Here is an 18573-nt window from a genome sequence, read left to right on the forward strand (position 1 = left end):
GATATCTTAGGCTTAAAAGTTGCTGAGAAAATACCTATATGAACGGCCAGTTAACAAATCCAAGCAATCCGAGTTAATATGCTAGCCATGCATCAAATGGTTAAATGTTGCATCATCAATTATAAAATATTTACAATAAATGTGGAGGGAGCGAGTAATGGGATAGGATCCCCTCCAGTAATGTGATGTTCGGTAATTTCAATAGACTACTTAAATGATGCCATGTGTATAATTGAAGTTTCAATGGCTTGGATCCATTTTAAATTATACTAATACTTTCTTTATTATATTTTCTAATTGCTTTATTAAATCAATAATGCTTAAAAAATAAAATAGAAAATGTCAGGCTCATCTTACGCCATTTTCTTCACCTTCCTCCACCTCCACCACAAGCCACAATCCCACTAACTTTGTTCTCTTATTTTTCAACCTTGTGATTTTCTTTACACACAAATACACTTATACTCTTTGAGATCAAGAAAGAAAACATAGCATTGCACTTTCACATTGTTTGGAAATACCCAGAATCCGATCTGCTCTATTTTTTTTTGAATTGCCCATTTTCTGTGCATTCACTTAGTATAAGAAAATTCAAGAGATTTCCAGAGAAAACCCACCTTATTTATACATAGACTTGATGAGAATGGATGGATTTTCTTAAAATTAAGATTTAAAATTTAATCTTTTTTTTTTTGAAAGACAATACGCTGGTTATGCTGTGGCAACGATAACAGTGGCGGACCCAGGATTTTACACAAACGGATCCAATTTAAAATGATGCAAATCGATAGTATAAGAGGCATTGAACATGGCGAATAGAATTTGGTTGCATCTTTGTTAATTCTTTTCTTTTTTGGTCTCTTTTGTTTATAGCGTGATGTTAAAATTAAGTCATTGAAAGTGAATGCACTATATTTTACAAATTTTGGCATTTCAACAAACTATTTCCTCCTAATTTTTTGAATTATTTATCTTCTTTTTTTTTCCACCAAATACTCTTATCTATTTAATTTAACAAATTTTAATTTTTCAAAACTTTGTTAAAATTTAACAAGAAATTTGACAGAATATTAAATCAATTTGTGTTTATAACTAAGAAGGTATTATCTATAAATAGAGGACAATAAAAAAGAGTTACAATCTAAACGGAATTAATACCAATAATTAAAAAAAGAGGACTAATACTCTAAACTAGAAATTTTAATATAAAACAAATAAAAAATTTCCACATAAACTAACAAACTATAAATAATTTCATCAAATATACTTGCATGATTAAGCAAAATTTATGAAATAAAGAATTAAAGATCACTTTGTAGAAAGGTGTAATTTTTTGAAGTAAAATAAAGGTGTTTTCTATTGAATTAAGTTAAAAAAGAAGTAAAATAGAGAAAAGAAGTAGAAGACATTGGAATAATAATTTTACAAGGTAAAGTGGTGGTTACAGACGTAACATTCACTACAAGTAGATTCAAATATATTAATATATATGGCTAACAAATGAAATGAATGGCTATTAGCGCAAAGGACTGCTAAGTTGCAAAGAGTCGGGTCGGGTCGGGTCAGACCCCAAATTCCCAAACCGCCTAATGCATTTTCGCGCGGGAGGAGGTTGATACTCATCTATATAACCTTTTCCTCAGCGTTTTCTCACTTGCTGCAGTGTATTCTCCCATTTTCGTTTACGTAGGAATGACGGACGGTCATCAGTTCAACAACATCTCTCTCGGCGGCCGTGGAGGCACTGTAAGTTGTTCTTATTCTCTGACTATGCTCACTTCTTTTTATTCTCGTTGCTTTATTCCAATTTTCCAGATGTTGTTCCATATGATTTTTACTTCTTTAGAGCCCCTATTAATGATGAAATTGTCGTAAAAATCTCATTTTAAACCCTAATTTTCAGTTTTAATATAGTGTCATCATTTTTCTTGTCTTTAGATGGATACTTGGAACCCTAGCTCCTATTTATTGATGAACTTGTTACAATGTGATTATAAACCCTAATTTTCTGTTCTCCCAGTTTGGCGTTTTTTCTTGTTTTTAAATTCTAATTTTGTGTATTTGTGGGATATTTCCATCTGATCTGGATCCATTTGGACAAAAGAAAAGGATAAGAGTAAAGAATTTATGGGATACACACAAAAAGGGTAAAGGGAATGTTTTGTTACCTATGGTTAAAAAAATTGGGGTAGCTTCTTAACACATTTATTGATAATAAAACTTATTTTTTTTCTTCTCTGAGAATTGCAGAATCCAGGGCAGCTCAAGGTTCAGTCGGGAGGTATACTATGGAAGAAACAAGGTGGTGGTAAGGCTGTGGAGGTGGACAAGGAAGACATAGTGGGCCTTACTTGGATGAAGGTTCCTCGAACTAATCAGCTGGGTGTACGGATCAAGGATGGTCTTTACTACAAATTTACTGGCTTCCGTGACCAGGCAAGTGTTTTATTATTGTGCTTTTAGTAAGTTTCACTTTATCAGCGTCTTGAACTATTTCATTGCTGATGTAATAGAATAGAAACAGCTCAACCAATGCAGAGAGACATAGACGATTAGCCATAATAAGTTTTGAAATTTTGGTACTAAGTTATTCATCATTGGTTTGAATAAGTGCAAGCCGTAAGTACATGGTAATTAGCAACTTAACAGTAATTTGGTTTCAGGAAACTCAGGGAATTGACACATCTGGCTATGTAACGGTTATCAATCTTACACATTGACTGGTAACATAATTGAATTAGGGGTAACTTGGACACTAAACACATATATCTAGTTTGGAACTGGCTATTGGAAGTGCTTTGTGTCGAAGCTCCATTACCGTAAATACAGGCTTTGAGGAAAAGAGAAATAAGGGGAAGAAAGTCCTGAGCTTTTTTGCATGGCGTTTAAACGATGTTCCTTTCTCAAGCTATTTGTAGAATCTGACCGTTCTAACGTATTTGTACAAGTTTATACCTCTGAATCTTTGCAATGTATGTGGTAGCTGGAGAACGTCTGGGATAGCGCTCAGTCATGCAATATTATCTTGTGTTATTAGTTTTTGATGCCCCTTGGTTTTGTGTTTGTTGCTTTGCAGGATGTTGCGAGTTTGACCGCCTATTTCCAGAATACTTGCGGAATATCTCCGGAGGAAAAGCAGCTATCAGTTAGTGGAAAAAATTGGGGAGAAGTTGATCTAAATGGTTGGCAGATGTTTCCTTCATAAGTTTACTAGCTTCCCTGATTTTCTTGTGCTTGACATACATGTTTTCTCTTCTTGAGTAAATGAGTTGTTATTGATATTAACCTTAACTATACAAAAAAACCAATTTTTTATGCCTTCAACTTCATTGGTTGAATGAGAGTGAATGGAAAGTTCAGACCGCCCATATTGCTTTTTATAGTTCTGCAAAAGATCATATATAGGAGCAAGAGTTAATACTGAAGAGAGACCTAGTATTTTTTCTGTCTTCATATTGACTCTGCTTCACTTTTTGCAGGGAATATGCTTGCTTTTCTTGTTGGTTCTAAACAAGCATTTGAGATATCATTAGCAGATGTTTCGCAAACACAGCTTCAAGGAAAAAATGATGTCATGTTGGAGTTCCATGTAGATGATACAACTGGGGCTAATGAGGTTACTCACTGTCGTCAATGTTTTCTCAGGATTTCATTTTCATACATTTGACATTTATGTGTTCCTAATTTGGCTGTCATGCCTAATCTACTTGAGCGGCACTCTTCTTGATTCATGCTTTGAAGCCACTCTATTCTTAGTAAGCCACACTTCTATTGATTGCAGAAAGACTCGCTGATGGAAATCAGCTTTCACATCCCTAATTCAAACACTCAATTTGTTGGTGATGAAAACCGACCTCCTGCTCAAGTAAGCAAAGGCATATTAATTCAATTCTTTGAATTCACTGGAGGGGATCCTTAATCTCTTCCATGACATGGTAGCTTCTCTTGGTAGAGATTGAGTAATATGATTGTGCCTAATAGGTTTTCCGGGACAAAATCATGTCGATGGCTGATGTTGGTGCCGGAGGTGAGGAAGCTGTTGTCACATTTGACGGCATTGCCATACTTACTCCAAGGTTGGTTAACCGCTTTTCATGTCATTTATTATCACTCTCTGTTTTTTGCTTCAGAGTGATTGACATGTGCCCATATGCTGCAGGGGCCGTTACAATGTTGAGCTTCATCTCTCATTCTTGCGCTTGCAAGGGCAAGCCAATGACTTTAAAATTCAATACAGCAGCGTAGTCCGTATTTTTTTGTTGCCAAAGGTTATTTCTATGTTCAGCCCCTTTTTAGCACCTTCATCAATGTTCTAGTTATGCCTACTCTTTTATACTTCTTCATGCAGTCTTTTGAAATCGTCTTATCAAACTTTACTCTGCTTTTGCAGCATAACCAACCACACACTCTAGTAGTTATCACTCTTGATCCTCCGATTAGGAAGGGGCAAACTTTGTATCCGCACATTGTATTGCAGGTATTGATTGATGTATGGTGGATAATGACGTACATTCTATTTTTGGTATCAACCTGCTGATTTTTTTGCCTTACCAGTTTGAGACAGACAATGTCGTAGACCTTTCGCTGGCTTTGAGTGAAGATCTATTAAATGCGAAATACAAAGATAGGCTGCTTCCGGGTTACAAGGTAATTAGTTTATTGCGTTTACAGTCATATGGATTCACATCAACTATGAAAATAGAAATGCAAGTTCATTATATTTGCTTTTTGTTGCTTAAAGGTATGGAACGTGTTTGGTGTTGTTTACTTATTAGCATTTTATTTGTCTTATGAACCAGGGTCTTATCCATGACATCTTTACTCAAATTTTACGCGGCTTGTCTGGTGCCAAAGTCACTAAACCAGGGAAGTTCCGTAGCAGTCAAGATGGGTATGCGGTGAAGTCTTCATTGAAAGCTGAAGATGGACTTCTCTATCCTCTTGAAAAGAGTTTCTTCTTTTTACCTAAACCACCAACTCTTATACTGCATGAGGAGGTATACTCAAGTTGCTGTAAAGCTGATAATCTTATGAATTATACGTTTTCATTCTTGAATATTTGACTTAATTCGTTATGCAATTAGATTGATTATGTGGAGTTTGAGAGGCACGCTGCGGGCACAGCCAACATGCATTACTTTGATCTTCTCATCAGACTGAAGACTGAACAAGAACATCTTTTCCGGAATATCCAGAGAAATGAGTACCACAATCTTTTTGATTTCATCAGGTTAGCTTGAGTTTCAAGCCTTCCTTCTTTCTCAATTTGGGGATAATAAGTGTACTTTGTCTCTCTGACACAATTATTGATTGCAGTTCAAAGGGTCTGAAAATAATGAACCTTAATGAAGCTCGGGCTACAGAAGGTGTTCCTGTTTTGCCTGATGAAGATGATGCTGTTGATCCACATCTTGAGCGTATTAAGAATGAAGCCGGTGGAGATGATAGTGATGAAGAGGTAATCATGCCTATTTGTAATTTCAGTTAATTTCATCTTCTTAAACTCCCTGATTATCTTTTTCTAAATCATTTTCAGGGCGTCTGTTGGATTGTGTCTTTTTCTTACCCTTTGTGTTGTGGAAAATACTTGAAAGCCTGTCTGACATTCATAAACTTTTCAGGATGAAGATTTTGTCCTTGACAAGGATGATGGAGGGTCTCCTACTGATGATTCTGGAGGGGATGAATCTGATGCCAGTGATAGTGGTGGTGAAAAAGAGGTATAATTGTCCTTTCACATTTATATATTTTCAAGTTCTAACTTGCACATTGGCAAAATATGAGCTGACATTCATGTATGGTGACTTCAGAAACCTGCAAAGAAGCCCAAAAAGGAGGCTACTGTGTCAAAGCCATCTGCAAGCAGGAAAAAGGCAGATGATGATGGATCGAAGAAGAAGAAACAGAAAAAGAAGAAGGATCCAAATGCTCCGAAGAGGGCAATTAGTGCTTTCATGTTCTTCTCACAGAGTGAAAGAGAGGTAGGTGCTTTGTTACAGGATTTCTTATCTCTCTGCGTTTCTCATACTGCTTGAACTTTGATGATAAGAGTTTAGTAGTCTTAGTAAATAGATGACTTTTCCCTGGATTATGTGGTCTGTTCCCAGCATTTCGTGATGAGAGTTCTTGAAAAAGATAATGTTCATATTTCAAGGAGACAATGTCTTCTTTCCTCTTCAGATGTATAAAAGCAAGTACCTGGTGATGCGTATCTAGTCTAGCTTTCTACACAAAAATATTTTGGACATGTCAACCAAAAACAAGTATTTTCCCTATTCCTCATTTCTTAACATAAAACAAAACATCCCCATGGTTGCAAGTTGCAACATTCAAGATACTTCATCCCAAAAAGAAAATGTTGCAACATTCAATATATTACGTAGGTTCAGAACTGACTACCGCGTGCCGCCAAATCTACACATGTATCTTGCAAATCTAGTGAAAATTCCTTCTCACAATCTATATGTAAATATAGTATGAACCTGATATCTGGTACATACCCCTCATCCCTTGTGTGTCTAAACAACTCCAACAAGGTAAAATAAATGATCATGGTTTTGGGATGCATTTGGTCCACAACCACAAAACTATGGACTTCTTTCTCAATCTATATCCAGCTTGTCACTGTTTCCTTTGCCGCTCCCATTTCCTTCATTTTTTAAATGGTTTTAGCTCTCTTTCCATCTCCCTCCGGAAGAATATATGTTATCCAGTAGAACATGTCGCATGATTATCGGTGAAGCCAAGACCCACCCAATCAGCTGCATAGTTCCCCATCTTGGCATCACCATGAATACCAGCTTTACGCTACCCCTTCAAATGAAACTCTATGGCCGAACTTAGCAATCCAGTTCGCCCAAGCAAATTCAACTTACCCTAGTCAATATCTGTAATAAGCTTTGTGTATTTTATTCCACATTAACTGCTCCTTGTCATCATTTATGATGGAAATTACAAACCACGTGGTGTCAAGATATGGTGACCTATTTGTTCGTTAAGTTTGAGATACTCTTCGAGGCTCACCGTGGTTGTAATGTCTCATTCACTTGCCTTTCATTTGTTTTTGTAGAGTGTGAAGAAAAGTTTTCCTGGAATCTCCTTCACGGAGACTGGGAAGGTTCTTGGTGAAAGATGGAACAAGCTGTCAGGTTGGTTATTTTGTGGCATTGTGTTTGTCATATTTGCTTCAATTATTTTACAGTTAAAGGGGGTTGACACAATGTTGGTCGTGTTTGTTGCAGTTTGTTTGTGTTTTTTTTCCTTTAATTATTTTATACTTAAGGCAGTTAATACAACGTTGGCTCACGTGTTGGATTAATGATTTTGCAGCTGAGGAGAAAGAACCGTATGAGGCAATGGCTAAGGCAGATAAGAAGCGCTACAGCGAACAAATCAGTGGTTACAAGAACCCTCAGTCGACCGGCATGGATTCAGGGAACGAATCTGAGAGTTCCTAAGATCAAAACTATTTTAGATTGGGAGTGGGGGCTTTGAAGGTCGACGTGCCTAATCAGCAATGCTCTTTACAGTGTATGTGAAGCTCAAGTTTTGGGGCAGATGAGAAATAGGTGTCGTGGGACACTTTTATTTATGAACAGCGTGTGAATCTAATTGTCCGCGATATGCTCAGTATTTCTAGATATTCCTTTGTATTAGCAGATGTATAATCTAGGAGCCGACTGCATAAATTATCCTTCACATATGTTTAAGAATATGAAGAGGTAGTTTTATTGTTTGGTGTGCTCTTTACATGAGCGTCACTCCAGTGAGTGCCAATCATCTATTGGAACACGTTCTAGCCGTTAGTGGATATCATGCATAGCAATTTAAAAATCTCAAGACTTAGAAATCATATCATCTTCCATCCAAATTTTCTAACGAAATTTCAGTATTGTTTCAGTATATATTATACCAATATTCACTTCATTGCCGCTGGCCGCTTGGCCATGGTCCGTGGCAAGAAGTAGGACAAACGAGGAGAAAATATTTGTATTTCGGAAGAAAGCCAAAAGGGATAGGCCAATAAGAAATCCAACTCTTACAAGAGAAAATTCTTAGCAAGTAGATACTCTCCGTGCCAGGATTTGAGTTGGAACAACTAAGTAGTAAGGAGCTAAAATTTCTTGACCATTTCTAGATACTGTCTTCCGTCGAATTATCTAAACAAGCTAGTCGTACTAAAAAAAGTACTACAACAATTTGTAAAATATATGTTCTTATATTTCTGTAACATAGCAGGTTGATTATTTACGAATCAACAAGCAAATTCTAGTTTTTCACCGTAACTTTTATGTTTTGAAGGAAGAAATTGTTAGTTAAGGATAAACGACTAATATCCCTCCCAAACAGAAGAAATATAAAAGAAATGTTATTTACTGCTACACAAATTTGATAGTAACACAGCCTATATTTATTTTAGGAGTAGGTTATGAAATACAGTAATGTGGTTTTTTCGATACCCATAAGGCGGGGTCTCTCCTTTGTTTTCAAACTCGTTGAATGGTTTGTGACCCCTTTTCTTTATAGTTTGTTAACAGACTGCGTACTGATATAGAAATTGCATTTAAATTGGGGAACCAAAACATAGACACAGAGTTGCATAGCCAGTACATCAACTAATAGAGAGTAATAGTATGAATTTTAGTCCTTTTTCATTTCGTTGTGATTTTGTAGTACGTAACAGTTCAAAATTACAAAGCAACTTTGATACAATACATGCATACAACGTAAAATATTTAAGGACATATATGTGATGTCAATGACTCCCTAATTAACAAGCATGTCCTGGCCTGCAATTGAGAGCCCCTGCAAATCTTGTAATCCAAGTGACTTGTTCCCCTGGGGCTGATGATATCCCATCAAAAAGGTTCTGGTGTTTCTTGGTCCAATCTGGATCTCCAGATTCAACAAAGAATGCTCCATTCATGAATAGATCACCTTGTGATCTCCATGTCCACTGTTTCCACACTGATTCTGGGGCATAGTCCCTCTTTGTTATCTGCATGTGCACATATAGCAAAGATCAGCAGTTGTACAGAAACCAATACTATTACACCTCAATTCCAAATGGATTAATTTATATACAGGATTTCTATATTATAAGTGCATCTTAACCTGTTGTAGCAGGTAACCTACTTTAGTTTTTAGGGATTTAATTTATACGCATTCACAGTGTAAAAGAATTCTACATTGTCAGTTTATTTTAACCTATTTTAGTAAGGTAACATATGTCTTATTCGTCCGCTTACTGTTCCTGCTTTTTATGGACGATTACCTGTAGTTATCTTTTATATGACCTGATAGCGCAAAATTCTTTCAGGTTACTAATTTCACTTTTCATGAACAGAATGCATCTTTAAGTGATTCAATGTGATTTTTTTTTTTTTTTTTATATTGACAGTACATAGAAGTTAAACCATCCCAATAAGCTGAAAAAGAAAGAATGGAGCGTTGATTTACCTCCTTCTTGAAAATGTCAGGAGGAGCAATGAAACGATTGCCCTGGCTAATAATAGTGGGATGTTGGCTACCACCAATAGCATACATATTCCAATGAGTGTAGTCATTGTTAACAACATGAATAAAACCCCATCTACACCTTGGCATTCTCTGTACCAATCTCTTCCCAAAATGATTGAAAGCCACAGTAATTTGCATTCTTTGATCAATTGAAGAACTGTCACTTGCACCAAAAAGCATCACCTCATTATGATCAGTGAAATGTCCATTTGATATGGTAATAGCAGTTGATCCCTCCACAGCATCAATAAGCCCATCACTACAACGCCACATTGACACATGATCAATCCAAATATTGGATGAACCAAATATGGAAATACCATCTCCATCGCTCTGTGTCCTTATTCCGACATGGTCCACCGCGCTTATGACCATGCCACCATTGCCTACGACAATGTCGTGAATGTGGAGACCGTGGATGATCACGTTCTTGACGTATTGTAAGGTGATACCTGTTGAGACATAATAAAATTAAGATTTTGTTTCTGTTGGCGGATTGAAAATAGCTGTTGAAATTCATTTTATAAAGTTTCGTGTTTGGATATATACATGTTAGTTGTTCTCTAGTAAGCAACTTTTTAGTTAAAATAATAGAAATGTCGTTCGAGCTATTAATTTGTTTAACAAGTATCTTTACATGTAAAAGGATAAATATGATGAAAGACATAATGGGGAGAGAGAGAGTTAGGTTTTTATTTAAGAAGGGTATTTCAAAATTATAAAGAAAAAAATATTAGGAATAAAAATCAATGGAAAAGAGCTTATAAGTTGAAAAGTCAGGTCACTATTATGACCTTTGGTTAATTTTAAGCACGTTTGAATTTTATCACATAGACCAAAAAGTACTTATAAATTAGTTTGAACAGTTCAGCTTATGAACTTAGTATCCAAACACTTAAAATCGCCATTTTAAACGCTTAAATTGTATATTTCAAAAATACCTGCACCATATGCAATATGAACGTTAACACCACGACCATCAATGGTCTTATCGCTTTGCATTATCAGCTCCTGATGTAATCTAATGGTCATGCTTTCTGCAAAAATGATCCACAATGGCTCCTTTTGAATGACAGCGTGACGGAGGGTTCCCGGCTTAGGGTTGCTGCTGTCGTCGGAAGAGTCGGTGACGACGTAGAATTGGCCGGCTTTGCCGCCGGTGGTCCCTTTGCCAAAGCCCATTGCGCAATCTGCTAATCTTTTACGATTGTCGACCCAATTACCTTGACATCTCCAGCACCTATCAATGGGATTGGTGACTAAACAAGGCCCAGCGTATTTCTTGTGAAAGCCTCTTAATTCCCTCCTTGTTTCATTCGTTGCTAGCTTATTCACTTCCTTTAATTCCTTCATTGACCTGTTTTGAAGTTTTATATTAATATATAATTAAAAGAACAATTAATTCAAATAGCCGACCACTTAATCTCTTAAAATTGAAATAGTCGACGAATGTATAATATATAATATAATTTATGTATAATATATGTATAACTGTATATAATTAATGTATAATTTATGTATACCGACTTGTATAATATATGTATAACTGTATATAATTAAGTATAATCTATGTATACCGACAAGAAAAAGTAAACATTGAATCTGGCCGACTATTTATGTAACAATCCTAGTTAAAATCTTGATAAAATAAGAAATTGCTAGCCATCATCTCTGAATTTCTCATCCTTTTGAAATAAAATTTAGATAGTAAGAAACTACATAAAAATGGCTACAAATTGTAACATTTGTACTCTCGAAAGGAAAAATAGTTTGACTCCTCAAATTTTATAGTAGTATCATATAAAATGAAACAGATAGAATAGATTATTAAATAGTCGATTTTTTTTTGGATAAAGCTTTGTGGGGAAAAAAAAATATTCTCGTAAAGACACTCTCAAAAACCTTCTTAAATAAAAAAAAACAGTATTTTGGGGAAAAAAATACTTAACTTTTTAAAACTTGTTGAAGAAAACTTAAACGAGCACATTTTTAGAAAACTATTGCAAAATAGCACAGCCTCTTTTATGGAAAAATGTCACTTTAATATTTTATGTTATTGTAATTGCAAGGTTTGTAAACGTACACCACAAATATGCAGAAAACAGAAATTAGAAAAAGACACGAAATTAATTAACGTACTCCCTAGTTTGCTTGGCAAAAGCAAGGGTGACATTAACCGGGTCGGGCTCATAGGCCTTAAGGGCCCATTCTTCAGCTTCTTGGGCTCGCCTCCGCCACACTTCATCGAAATCACCAATGTGACCATTTAGGCCTGGAATTATAGCCCAAAAAGTGGAAAATAAAAACAGAGACAAATTTATCAGCTTAGGTCCTCCCATTTAAGGATATTTCCTTTTTCAGGAAGACTAGCTGTAGAAAAAAAAATTAATTTAATTAACTAAGAATTGCAGTTGAAATTATCAAAAGAATTAATCTGTTGTTGTTCTTTCTAAAATGTATGGAAGAAGGTCTTAATTGGGTCAAACCCTTTGTTTTTTAGGGGTCAAACCCTCTTTGTTGTAACTTAAGAAAGCAACAACGTTAAAAATGTGTTTTTGTTGGTGAAACAATGTTGTTTAAATAACAAATTGACAATATCGTAAGATGCGCATAGCCATTTATTTCAAAGGTAAACCGCTACACAATTTTCATGGCAAATTTTTGTTACTTGTCTATGGTCCAAAAAATGCCCGAGGATTCTTCGTAGAAATTTGACTCAGTTCAAAATGGTACAAATTACTTTTGAGCCTAAAACGTGGCACCAGTCTGATAGAAACTTTGACCCTTCACATTTTTTCCCAATTAAATTAAATAGTGCAAAAACTTGGGTATCATTTGATTAAATTAGTATTTAAATCTACATTACTAATACATAATTTGATTGTCTTTTAAATTTCTCTATTTATAATACATTATTTTAGATCACGTATGATAATAAAATTAATCATACATCCGATCAGATTAATATATACTCAATGTAGATTAAAAAACCTATTATATGCCAAGCCTTGAGAAACAGAAATATAATTACCCCAACCATAGAAACGATAAGTAAAGTAAATGAAGTAAAAACTTATTTAAATTTTGATTTACATGCAAAGATGTTTTTACGTTTCTAAATCAAGTTAAGTGACTAGCTTTCTTGTATTAAAATGTTCAAATTCCATCTCTTAACAAGTAGCAACAAATTCATTCATAAAGTCTCCTTCATAAACTAATACAACTCTTGGCCAATTATACTTATTATATTTAATGGAGCTCTCGTCAATAAGGCGCATGTTATAGCGCCGTTTAAGCTTGGGTAGCTCAAAATAAAGAGTGAATGAGAAATGGAAAGAAAATGAAATATTTGAATTTCCCTCCTTGGCAAAGGGACATTGTCCCATATTGGAGGAAGAAAAGACTTTTGATGGGTATATATACAATTGCTCTTCTTCTAGCTCTTAAAGAGTTAAGATGAAGGCAACCCTTGCACCGCCGTTGCTTGGCTTCGGATTGATTGATTAATTTTTTTTGGACAAAATTTCTTTAATTATTTAATAAAATATTAATTAAATTAGCCAAATATCCAACCCGAACCGGGTTCGTGCGCGACCCATTTCAGAGTCTAAGCGGGCCTCAAATGAACCTTTAACAACATTGCCTTTAACAAGGGAAAACCATTTCAAAAGGAGCATTTTTCAGAAAAAGCTATCTGCATATTTTCCGGAGAGGAAAGAATGTGCTCAGCTTAAGCTTACCTCTAAGAATAGTTTACTTGCTAAAATAAAAAAATTACAATATAAACAGTCAAATGTAAGTGAATCACCACACACATCAACTTTGGGACTGCGACAAAGAACAAATGAATATCATTAGAAACCTATTCAACCTGGAGACGCCCTATGTTAATAATAACTATTGGGATCTTGCGCACAAAGGGGATAAAATGTGGATCAAATGGATCATGCCTACTACATAAAAGGACAACAAATCTCTTATATGCCAATACCTCAGTAGGCCTCTTGGCTAGTCAGAAAGATGATTGAGGCAAGGAATTTGGTGGAATCAACTCAACTTGAGGCTAGGAATAACAGGAGCATGATTAGGAAAATATACTACCGGATGATGGGCCAATTACCAAGAGTGGAATGGAAGTTGTTTATGTTTGGGAATGATGCAAGGGCTAAAGTTAAATTCACCATGTGGCTATACTTTCAGGACAGGATGATGACAAGTGACAGGCTGGCTCGATGGGGAATGCAGGTGGATACCATATGTGTACTATGCCAATCATATGATGAAAGCAGAAATCATACGTTTGTTGAATGCGAGTTTGCTAAGAGTATATGGAAGAGAATACTACAATGGATGCAAAGGCAACCTTTTTGGGCAAATTCATGGGACCAACATTGGAAGTGGGCAATTGATCATGCAAAAGGGCAATCAAGAAGTGCAGCAGTCCTCAAAATGGTATATGCTGGACAATACACATGATTTGGAATAAGAGAAACCTCAGAATCTTTGAGAAACGAAGCAGGGAAGTAGAAGAAGTAGCTAGAACCGTTGCATGTGTATGTAATGTGAGAGGTTCTGCTCAAACTAGAACACTCCTACAGCAGCTTAAATTTTGAATAGAAGTAGACTAGTACATAGGGTTTGAGGATTATTGATGTAAGTACAGGTATAGATAGGAACTATAGTTGAGACAGGAGGTTGAGATAAAAGCCAACTGTGATTTTGTAAAGTTACATTGGTGATTAATAAAAAATATATAATTACTAAAATAAAAAAGATTTAAATATACCATTCGTTATACTTTGGGTTAAATATACCGCTGATGTAATACTGTTGGTTCATATATACCCTTCTTCTATTAAGTTTATCCAAAGTGGACATCCAATACTACGTGGCACTAATATTTGATGAGGTGGATGCGACATGGCATGCCACCTCAGTTCCCCTAATCCATGTATAAAGGACTAAAATTTAAAATATAATATTTTTCATGGTAGCGGTAATGGTAGCGATAGTGGTGGAGGGAAAAGAAATTTTAGTGGTGAAAAAAGGGAGGAAGTGGGGTAAAATGGGTTATGGCACTGAGGTGGCAAGCCATGTGGCCTCCACCTCATCAATGTCAGTGCCACGTAGGATTGGATGTTCACTTTGGACAAACTTAACGGAAAAGGGGTATATTTGAACCAATAGTATAACGACAAGGATATATATGGACTCAAAGTATAACGAAGGATATATTTAAACCTTTTCTGATAGTACAGAGATATATTAGGCCATTTTCCGTAATAATAATGGGAATCATGAAAAGTTCCATGAAGAATATCAATGATTAATCAATCAATTAATTACGCCTTAAATTCCAAGCTAGTTAGTGTTTGAGCAGATAATTGCTAAACCAATTAAGAATAAATTAATAGGGTGAATCTCAGTTGAACTTAATAAATTCTAGACCAAGTAAAACAAAACTCTTGTATAACGAATTGGGATTAGGAACATTAAATAGTGAATTTAATATGCTATGATTGGCAAGATATGTAATATCATAAATGTATAATAAATGCGAGAATGACAAGGGTTATATTGTAAAGGAATCGTCACCCAATGATTGTGTGATTGGGTGTTTCCTTTCTCTAACGACGTGGAAAGGTAAGTAGTCAATCTTAGTATGGGATCTTGAGATTTATGGATAAATATTGAACAACATGTGCTTGAATAAAATGAATAAGACAACTATTTTCGTATATTCTTCTCTCAACTTTACAATATGTCTCAGTTCTCCAAAAGGGCAAGTCCCCATTGTTCCCCATCTCTTCCTATTTATAAGGGACATTCACTAATAAACCCTAAAAAGTACAATATAAAGAATGTCTAAAGGAATATTCTTCCTGTCTATTTCTGAGTTTAAGTTACCGTTACTATCCTATCTCAGCTGCCTGCTTCTAGTTGTCGGCCTTCATTTGGACGGCCGTCAGTCTGTGTCGTGGTCAACCCCGTCCTATGTCTTGCTTAACCGTTACCGTGGTTACCAAATTTGGACCTATATAGTTAGCCCCTCCGCTTGTCGAGGTCGTAGCCCCCGCACGTCCTTGGTAAGCGGACATCATTCGTTTACGTTGTGGGAGAATTTGGCTATTAGATTATGCCGGGTTGACTAAGATCGAGAGAACGACACAACCTGCGGAACCCTAATTGGTGTGATTATCAAAATGTGACGTCACTACCACGCGTGTCATCATTACGCATCTTCCCGAGATATCGTCTGTGTACTTGTCGCTTTGGTTTTAGCGCCATTGACAGTCCTCTGCTTCGATTCTCACACCACCCATCCCTATAAATAGGTGAGAGTTTCATTTTTTCAGAAATTTTCGCCATCTACTTCCTTGTGTGTACATTATTCTCCTTTGATCATCTTTCTCAATTCTTAGCTCCATTTCTGCGATTCTGCTTACCATCTTCCTATTTAGTCATCGTCTCTCCCTTCAGGTTTACTAGCACACCCTCTGTTATCGAGATGTCCCGAACCTTTCGTGCACATGATGAAGTTTCCGATGCCACTCCGTTGTCAGTTGCCCCTCCTTCCGGTGGCGAGGATATCGCGGCTGAGGAGGGTGATATTTTCCCTACCGTAGAGGAGATACTCCCCAAAAACATTTGTTCATGAACAATTTCTATAAGGAACCTGCACCTTCTCCCGTTCTGGTGATTTCTGAAACCGGGCCATCTCAGATAGATGAACTCCGGTCTACATACCATATTCCTCCTCACGTCGAGATGGTTCCAGCTGGGGGGGACATCGTAGAGGTCCACAGACCTGGATATTGTGCTTTTTATGTGTATCCTTTCGTGATCGGTCACACTCTCCCTCTTCTTCCGCTGGCGGAGGAGTTTTGTCGGTTTTACGAAGTCTGCCCGGCATAGTTGTCTCCGTACTTGTATAAAATCTTTCTGATGATGACGAAGTATGCGGTTTGGATGGGTGTGAGAGTTGACATCCGCCACCTTTTACATTTATTTTCCCCGAGCTTTCATAGAGGTACCATGATACATCTGCGACATCGCGGGACCAGGGAGTTGGTGGTTGGAACGGATGACAAGGCGAGCCGGAAGTTTTGGCACAAGTATTTTTTCATCAAAACGGAGCACTTGGTGTCAGACCATGCTAGATTTCCTGAGTAGTGGAATCATAACCGTAGGTGTCGTTGACGTACGCTTGTTATCTACTTTCGTTCTTTCTGTTTTTTATTCATCTGTGATCTTTTCGTGCAGCTGAGAGGCGTGCACCTTTTCCCGTCGTCGGGATTGAGGATTGGGTAGCTCGCGTGCTACCTTACATAGTGGGGATTCGAGATTGGTCCGATTTCTTCAAACGCTTTGGACCGAAAGTTCCGTTTGGTAGCATCACTTTTGCTCCAACCTTCGGTTGTTTGCTATCATTTATTGATACGATCCCTATGTGGTGACAAGAGGACGGATTTCCAAAAAGAAGGCTCCAGTCCCGGCATTTTGCCAGGCCATTGCATCAGCGGGGATACAATTTACTATAGTCGAGTCCGTCCGCGGAGGTCGTACTCAGACTTTGCCAACAAGGGACCCTCCTCGGGATGTCGTTGTACGGGATGAGATCTCTTCCCGTCCTACCTACCACCTCGTATATGAGTCTTCCAACGGAGATAAATCGCTGTCGAGAAAGATGAGGTGGGTGGAGCTTGGGAAAGCCGTCGCCACCTGCGTTGAAAAGAGGAAAATCATTCTTCAGGAGTGGCGTCTTCGCCTATGTCAAGCACATGGGCCGTTTTCATGGTGGACACCCTTTTGGCGGGGAGGTCACCTAGGGCCGAAGAGACATGCCAAGGCAAGGGATCTGTACGATTTGCTGAAGGTGGCGCACCGTCTGCTGCCGGAGGGGGTGGAGCGGTGCTTGCTGAGGATGAAGGTTCAGGTTTGGACATCGATCCTGAAGATGTGCGGGCCTTCTTGGAGAGAAACACCCGCGTGGAAGTGAGGACAGAAGGTCCTAACCGATACGTAATCATTCCCATGGATTATGATCTTTTGGTGAACTCCGAGCAGGCAGTGTTGGCATTGTCACACCTCCTTTCTCGCTACTACGCCCCGTGAAGGGTATAATAAAAGGAGTTTTTCCAATTAAAGGACAATCGAAACGGGATTCGTTTATTAAGAAGTTCAGAGTCGCCACTTGGGAGATTTATGGTGTCCCAAGTCACCGGTTTGAATCCCGAATCGAGGAAAGGGTTTGACTCTGTTTAACAGTCGCGAACCAGAAATCCGGGTAAGGAATTCTGTTAACCCGGGAGAAGGTGTTAGGCATTCCCGAGTTCCGTGGTTCTAGCACGGTCGCTCAACTGTCATATTTGGCTTAAGTCTGATTTTAATTCATGTCATCCTATAGTGCAATTTTAAAATTGTTTAACCGCTTTTAATTAGTTTTTATGAAAGTGAACGTCGTTTAAGAACGTGTTTTTGGATCACGTCACATGAAATGCACCCGGATCCTCGACACCTTTTATTCAATGTTTTGGGATTTGGATTTGGGTCGCATAAAATGCACACCCGTAGTTAAGAAGGTAATATTAAATTACGCGCCTAAAGCAACTACGCGTTTTCAAGTTTGCAAGGGCCATGGAAATTCAACTAAATGTCATGCCTCGATTTCTAAGGATCAAAAAATTAATTAATTGCATGACACTTATTGGTGGGCCCACAAAAAGGTATAGCGTTGTATAATATCGCGCTATATATGTTTGAATTACTGTTATGTCAGTTAACCGTATGAGACTAATTAGTGGGCTCACAAACAGGTGAAACGCTGTATTATACAGCATTATATATAACACGGTAATATATCGTGCTATACNATAGGTTAGTTAAATTGGTTATGTGCTCCTATTTGTGGGGGCTACGTACGCACGAGGTGATGAGAGTCCGTGCGTAGCTACTATTTGCTATTGTCCGGGTAGCTAGGACCCAAAAGCATGAATACTTGAATTAATTGTAAATTCTTGGATAGCTCAATTGCTTCTGTCACATGGAATTTGT

The 18573-nt window shown here is 37.2% G+C and overlaps 3 protein-coding genes across 3 annotated transcripts; 2 read left to right on the forward strand and 1 right to left on the reverse strand.

Annotated features, from left to right (window-relative positions):
• Positions 1 to 1662: 1662 nt before the first annotated feature.
• On the forward strand, positions 1663 to 7812 carry LOC109221030 (FACT complex subunit SSRP1). The gene is made up of 16 exons (XM_019385492.1): positions 1663 to 1746; positions 2251 to 2436; positions 3077 to 3182; positions 3480 to 3616; positions 3782 to 3865; positions 3982 to 4076; positions 4160 to 4268; positions 4391 to 4477; positions 4555 to 4647; positions 4800 to 4997; positions 5085 to 5230; positions 5317 to 5458; positions 5622 to 5720; positions 5811 to 5981; positions 7070 to 7148; positions 7330 to 7812. The coding sequence occupies exons 1-16, from the start codon at positions 1693 to 1695 to the stop codon at positions 7455 to 7457; spliced, it is 1914 nt and encodes a 637-aa protein (XP_019241037.1). The 5' UTR covers positions 1663 to 1692; the 3' UTR covers positions 7458 to 7812.
• An 807-nt stretch (positions 7813 to 8619) lies between these two features.
• Positions 8620 to 12064, reverse strand: LOC109221032 (probable pectate lyase P59). Its single transcript, XM_019385493.1, has 4 exons — positions 11659 to 12064; positions 10461 to 10876; positions 9460 to 9971; positions 8620 to 8998 (listed from the first exon to the last, which is right to left on the reverse strand). The coding sequence occupies exons 1-4, from the start codon at positions 11856 to 11858 to the stop codon at positions 8771 to 8773; spliced, it is 1356 nt and encodes a 451-aa protein (XP_019241038.1). The 5' UTR covers positions 11859 to 12064; the 3' UTR covers positions 8620 to 8770.
• Positions 12065 to 13539: 1475 nt separating this feature from the next.
• Positions 13540 to 13995, forward strand: LOC109221029. Its single transcript, XM_019385491.1, has one exon. The coding sequence runs from the start codon at positions 13540 to 13542 to the stop codon at positions 13993 to 13995; it is 456 nt and encodes a 151-aa protein (XP_019241036.1).
• Positions 13996 to 18573: the final 4578 nt, after the last annotated feature.

The sequence above is a fragment of the Nicotiana attenuata genome, unplaced genomic scaffold (assembly GCF_001879085.1).
Source record: "Nicotiana attenuata strain UT unplaced genomic scaffold, NIATTr2, whole genome shotgun sequence".
Lineage (NCBI taxonomy): Eukaryota > Viridiplantae > Streptophyta > Magnoliopsida > Solanales > Solanaceae > Nicotiana > Nicotiana attenuata.

Excerpts from the sequence above, each read along its gene's own strand:
- LOC109221029 (XM_019385491.1), top strand. The coding sequence starts at position 13,540 with ATGATTGAGGCAAGGAATTTGGTGGAATCAACTCAACTTGAGGCTAGG.
- LOC109221030 (XM_019385492.1), top strand. The coding sequence starts at position 1,693 with ATGACGGACGGTCATCAGTTCAACAACATCTCTCTCGGCGGCCGTGGA. Across the intron at positions 1,747-2,250 it reads TCGGCGGCCGTGGAGGCACT|AATCCAGGGCAGCTCAAGGT; the intron begins GTAAGTTGTTCT and ends TGAGAATTGCAG. Across the intron at positions 7,149-7,329 it reads AAGATGGAACAAGCTGTCAG|CTGAGGAGAAAGAACCGTAT; the intron begins GTTGGTTATTTT and ends ATGATTTTGCAG.
- LOC109221032 (XM_019385493.1), bottom strand. The coding sequence starts at position 11,858 with ATGGGAGGACCTAAGCTGATAAATTTGTCTCTGTTTTTATTTTCCACT. Across the intron at positions 10,877-11,658 it reads TTTGCCAAGCAAACTAGGGA|GTCAATGAAGGAATTAAAGG; the intron begins GTACGTTAATTA and ends ACTTCAAAACAG. Across the intron at positions 9,972-10,460 it reads TCATATTGCATATGGTGCAG|GTATCACCTTACAATACGTC; the intron begins GTATTTTTGAAA and ends ATGTCTCAACAG.